Here is a 5,853-nt window from a genome sequence, read left to right on the forward strand (position 1 = left end):
AGCATACCGGTGCTGCGTTTTGTATCACAGTGAAAGTTGCGCCCCTGCTGAATACAGTACTGTAATACCGTGCTGAATATATGTATATTCACAAATCATTCAGAGATTCAAAATGTAGTCATTTAGCAGTCATTCTTATCCAGAGCAACGTATAATAAGCATTCTCTAGTATTCTTTGTCTCTTAGTCACACTGTCTTTGAATGTTCTCTCCAGACTAAGTGATTCATTGTTACATAGCTGGTCATAATGGCCTAATGAACCAAAMCAAAAGGATTGAGATGAATGAGCTGTCAAAGAACCAATTGGATTAACAAATGAAGACAGAATTGAAATATATTCATTATCATTTATTCAACAAAATATGACCTCCCCTTTAAACCGGATAGCTCTGCCATCACCACAGAACATGTTTCTCCTGTATTTGGGTTTGTGTCCCTCCCTTACCCAGGTCATTCACCCAAATATTTAACAAAAAATATCACTARTAATCTGCTATACAAACAATTAAGAAGGCATTCATTCAGAGAAGCAGAGGAAAAAACAAAGTWGTTTTTTTGCAAAGACAAAATATACTTTTCTTGTGAAGTTTGCAAATCTATTTTACCGTGTTGAAACATATCTTGTTCATAATAGATAAAAATCAGGTTTTGGGTCAATTCCACTTCAATTTCAGTCAATTCAGGGAGTGCACTGAAATTCCAATTCTCTTCAATGCTTTTCAATTAGGAAAATTTGGAATTAGAATTTGGTTCACTTTCTGAATTGATTGGAATTMAAATGGAATTGACCCCAACCCTGGATAAAATGAACTGTATTACTGAAATMTAATAACAAAAGTAAGAACAATTTAAAATAATTTATTGGATAGTAAACCTGAAGGCCAACGCGCTCAGTTAAAAAATAAATAAAATGTATRTTTTCAATTAGAGAAGAAGCAAATGTATGGAACAGAAACAAATCTCAAAACCATAACCGAGCTAAACGCACACACTCAAGGTCAAGCTAGCATGCATCCGGCTCTCCCCCTCGTTTCCCCCCAGTCTTCCTCCAGCCTCCCCACAGTGCTGAAGGCTGCCATCACTGTCCCCTCGCCACTGCAATCACTATTCCCAGCTTGACGTCAGGAGATCCATGAGGTGTTATACAGCATCCTACCAACAGCTATCAGCCAGCTATCAACCAGCTCGGTTTGTGGTGCTGTTACAACCTAGCATGGTACCATGTCCACTAGTCCAGTCCAATCCACTTGTTCATGAGAGCAGTATCCTAGCAGTGTACAGACATGCAAGCATCCAGCCCCTTCTCGGACTCCTCCATAGGATCCTGGTTTGGTATGGAATTGCAGTGATTCCACCATATAGGTGGAATATCCTGCCCACAGAGGCCCCTGAAACACCTTCATCCAGGGCTACCATAACCTTCCTATTAAAACTAAATCGGATTCACAGAGTTCCCAGCAGTTTTAGGCAGGGGGCAGCAGAGCTAGGCGGGAAGGAGTGGGGCGGGCCGCCTTGGCTTAGTAATGCTAGGAGAAACACTGTAATAGACTGTGTGGATGGATGGAGATGAGCGATCACTGGTAGCCCAAGGCAGACGCTGAGCCCAGTCTCTGGCTATAAAGGGCATAGTGGGGGTAGTAAGGAGAACCAGCCTGGAGGGAGTGCAGGGGGATGGAGGTAGGTCCAGGGGGCAGGTGGACCTTACCATAGGGGTGGTACCGGGCCAGACCCAAGGTATGAGGAGCCCTAAGGGAGAAGGAGTTCTGCAGGGAGGCCTGGCTCTGATGGGGGAGGTGGAGTTGGCAGGAGGCAACAGAGGAGGAGGAGACAGAGGGGTAGGCAGAGAYMAGCTTACTGTCCATCCCTCCYGGTAAYGAGGTGTGRGTGCGCAGGTGGGCRAGCAGCTCGTCTGAGGTGGAGAAGCGTTTATCACAYGGKCCRSCAGCCGARACCCAGTTACAGGCATGAGGSATGGGGTCATTGGAGAGCATGAAYCCGTAGGTGTAGAGGGGGTGYGACAYGGTGGGMGTGATGCTGGAAGACATAGTGCTGGGGTGGAGGGAGTGGAGGGGGTGGGAGGTGTAGACCAAGCCTGGGTAGCCTGTTTTGAGGGCAGAGGAGGGGTCATGGATGCAGGGGTTGCTGCTCCCCAGGTGAGGCGCGTTGGGGTAGCTGAGGCAGTAAGGGTCCCTGCAAAAGCCCTGCATGAAGGAGGGGGGAGAGGCACCAGTGGAGTGCTTCACCCCCACACCCCCACCTCCCAGACCAGACTTGTTAGGGTCCAAGCCTGGGACAAACTGGGGGGGATATCCGGCGTAGGAACCCACTACAGAGCCATGGTAGCCCATTCCAGAGGATGACATGGGGAAGACAGAGTGGCCAGTCTTGTAGGGGGAGATGGGAGCGATATGTCCAGGGCCCAGGCRAGGCTGTGGTGGTTGGGAGTCCGCCTTGGGCCCCTCATGGCTGGGGCTTCCCTCAGAGCTGCCTGTGCTGGAGTTCGTGCTGGCTCTGGCGTGGCTGGAGTTAGCCAGCTGGGGACTGTCCAAATGAACCTTATTCACATCCGACTCCTTTTTAAGATGGCCGCCGCTGCTAATGTTACTGTTCCTGTGTGGACTGGCCTGTTCCTGTTTGTGTTCTCCATTCAGAGTCTGAGAGCGGGAATTCCGTTGTCCATGTGGCGACTGGCTCTGTCTGTGTGTCTGGGACGATGGCTGCTGTGTGTGCTGAGGGGGCGTGCCACTACTCACCCTGGAGTTGGGAGATATGGCATGTGGTGGAAAGGATGGACAAGAACCTGATGAGGTACTGTTAGCACATCCATTCCCATTACTAGGTACCCTGAACGCAGCTTTATCAGAGCTGTTATTAGAGCTACTAACCCCATCCCTCCGACTGTCTCCCCCTACTTTGTTATAGGGCTTGAAGCTGGACTTGTCGTCCTTTATGGGCCGGTGGTCCCCAAGTTTGTGACTGGAGGAGGAGGAAGAGGAGCGTCCATTATGGTCCTTKTCACCATGGCCGTTGGAGGTGATGGAGCCTAGCTTGGAGGAGGGAGGAGGGTCAGGCTTGCCGATCTGGGAGCAGGTCTGAGCCAGCAGGGCCAGGGGGCTCTTCTTAGCATCCAGCTGGAGAAATAAACCAAGACTTAAAGTTAAGTTTAACCCATTTTCACAACGTTGAATGTGATGGTTATGTGGAAAGGAAAAATGTATACACACTCAACTTATACAGGTGCAGAAAGAAAGACAGTCAGACAGACAGACAGACCTGTAGGTCTATGTCTATTGTCAGTGAATAATTGTTTGGCCAGTAACACAGCCCCCTTGGCCCCTCTATGAATTACAACCTTAACGTTCATATAACAGCCTACTAATAAATACTGTTGTTAACAGTCATTGTTACGAAATGTTGGCAGTAGGCCAAACGGTGTCGCGCTGTAGGCTAGGGCTAGTTTTATCGAATGGGTGTATTGCCTACAAAGTTTAAGCAAAAATGGTGGGACCGGTAACTCGGACTATGAGTAGTCTATGAGTAAAGACCGTTAGGGAACTACTTTTTAAAAAGTCCCTGACTGTACGCATCAAGAAAATAAAAAGCCCTACTACGGACATATATTGCGCATTATTGGCTAAAAGCTGAATAACTTGGTTTGCGCAAAAACGCACCAAAGTGTTGAGAGAATAAATGTGTTTGAATTGGCTATATGTCAAACAACAACACACATCTGTGTGACAATTACAATGGCAATAGAAACATAATTACAATACCTCAATGTTCACTGGTGCAGATTGTAAGGGCTGCAGGTAGTCCGGGTGGTGGAGCAAGTGYCCGGTGTGCGCCGTCAACATCTTGAGTATCCGGATAGGGAGGCGCTTTGCCTGGCGAATAGGATCCAAKGGAGTCGGTGAACAAACTAACGCGCCCGTTGGCGAGCTGCAGTTATCAATATCGTCACAGGGCTCCGAGGTCTGGCAGCGTATCTCGTGCGTAATAGCTCCAGCAGGGGAATCTTTCATCGGAGATGGAAACGAAAATATGTTTGAGAAGGGCAGTGTTTTGTTACAGTCCCGAGAAAATAAATTGTATAATTATCCCTGCGCAGTGTATAGCGTAGTTTAAAATCCGGGAGAGAAAGTCTGTTGATTATTCACCATCCAATTTCATCAAACAGAAGTTGACGGTCGGCTCTTCTTTACTCATGGTACCGATTCCAGAATTGTTCTTCCAGGCGATCTAATTCACAAAAGCAACATCAATCGAAATGTGAGCGAAATAGATGCATACAATTGAGTTATATAATAAGTATAGCCAAAATGAGAAAAGGTGTAGATATTTCCAAAAGACGGCCGCGATACATATAACATCGGACTCTCACCCCTCCAGTGTATAGCTTGCTCTCTCTCTCCCTCTCTGTCGCCGTCTGTTCAGCAGTTACACATCAACTGGACCGTACCTCGAGTGTATGCGATCACAAGSGGACCTTCAAAGTAAGCGAGCCGCCGTCCAGTGGATGGCTGCATCGGTAATGAGAATGGCTGTTGCGTTTCTACTGAAGGCGGAGCAATATTGTTCCCCTCGGCCAATGAAGACAGACTGTCTGTGCACTGTATTTCACAGCGTTAGATACATCTTCTGATAATCTTTCAAATGTCTTCCTGTCAGAACGAAATGTAATTTCCTTTGATGCAAAAATTCTAACAGGCGCCCTATATGGCATTTATGTTGATTTATGTATGACTGATTGTATCAGTGTGCCATCTACATGACCAACAGGGGGCACTATTGATGACATTGTATCGAAGTTCATCAGCAGCATCACCGATACAATGGGCTACACCCAAGTTTGTGGCTGAGATATACTGGCTATGAAGCGATTTCCGAATTCATTAGTCTCTTGTGACTATTGTGGTCACTGCAGGGGTGAAATAAAGTTTATTTTGAATAACGTTGTCTAACCCCAGGTGTGACATTCAACAACCATTTTACTCTCCGTCTCCTTATTTGAACTTTAAAACCAGTTAAATGTAACTAAATGTCACCTTAAGTGTTATCTACATAAAAAAAAAAATGTATCATGCGAGGCCATAAACAATAACTAGTACTGCTGCATACTCAAAGAAAGGTTAGAATCTCACCTTCCTGGTACAAAATAGTTATAAATTGCTGAGATGTAGTCACGTTTGAGGACGAAGCTCAAGTACACAGTACAAATATAATAAAAATATGAAATTTTCTATTCAACGAAACTGTACGAAAAAAAGCTTGAAATTACTTATGTGCTTTCTAAATATAGCATAATCAAATTATAAACCGACTAACTATGAGATTTCACTTTACTTATAACTGTGAAATAAATATGTGTATGTTTAGTGTTAGTAAAGGTCTCTATTGATAAAAACGTCTGCCCCCGTCGCTGTGAATGTCTCACAGTGCTCTAGCTTGGCTTCCTGAGCTCGTTAGGAACTCACATCAATAATAATATTGTCCGTCTATGACAAACCGAAAGTGTTTTTTGTTTCATATCTGTGATTTTTTAACTTTTATTATTGTCTAGGAATGGATCTGTGAATGTGCTACCATGATGAAACCACTCTCTCCTGCTGGCTACAACGTAACGAATGTGCTACCATGATGAAACCACTCTCTCCTGCCGGCTACAATGTAACGACTGCAGGCATGGGTTTTTTGTCGGTGGCTGTGATGTAGGGTTCAACCAGGAGTTGGTAGGAAGGACAGCCATCTTGAAGTGGTTTCAGATTTCACATCTACGTCACACAGACACACAGAAAATACTAGTGGCCGTGGGAACCAGGGCCCTCTTTTTTCAATGTTGCGTACGAACAGAAA

The 5,853-nt window shown here is 45.6% G+C and overlaps 1 protein-coding gene across 2 annotated transcripts; it reads right to left on the reverse strand.

Moving 5' to 3' along the window:
- Positions 1-327: 327 nt before the first annotated feature.
- LOC111963897 (zinc finger protein 703) lies at positions 328-4,677 on the reverse strand. Of its 2 annotated transcripts, XM_023987461.2 has the most exons (3): positions 4,382-4,677; positions 3,774-4,239; positions 328-3,131 (listed from the first exon to the last, which is right to left on the reverse strand). In XM_023987461.2, the coding sequence occupies exons 2-3, from the start codon at positions 4,020-4,022 to the stop codon at positions 1,575-1,577; spliced, it is 1,806 nt and encodes a 601-aa protein (XP_023843229.1). In that variant the 5' UTR covers positions 4,023-4,239; positions 4,382-4,677; the 3' UTR covers positions 328-1,574. The 2 variants fall into 2 exon arrangements, with proteins under 2 accessions (XP_023843229.1, XP_023843228.1); XM_023987460.2 differs by having other exon boundaries at positions 3,774-4,677.
- Between the last annotated feature and the right edge of the window lie 1,176 nt (positions 4,678-5,853).

Source organism: Salvelinus sp. IW2-2015, linkage group LG5 (genome assembly GCF_002910315.2).
Source record: "Salvelinus sp. IW2-2015 linkage group LG5, ASM291031v2, whole genome shotgun sequence".
NCBI lineage: Eukaryota > Metazoa > Chordata > Actinopteri > Salmoniformes > Salmonidae > Salvelinus > Salvelinus sp. IW2-2015.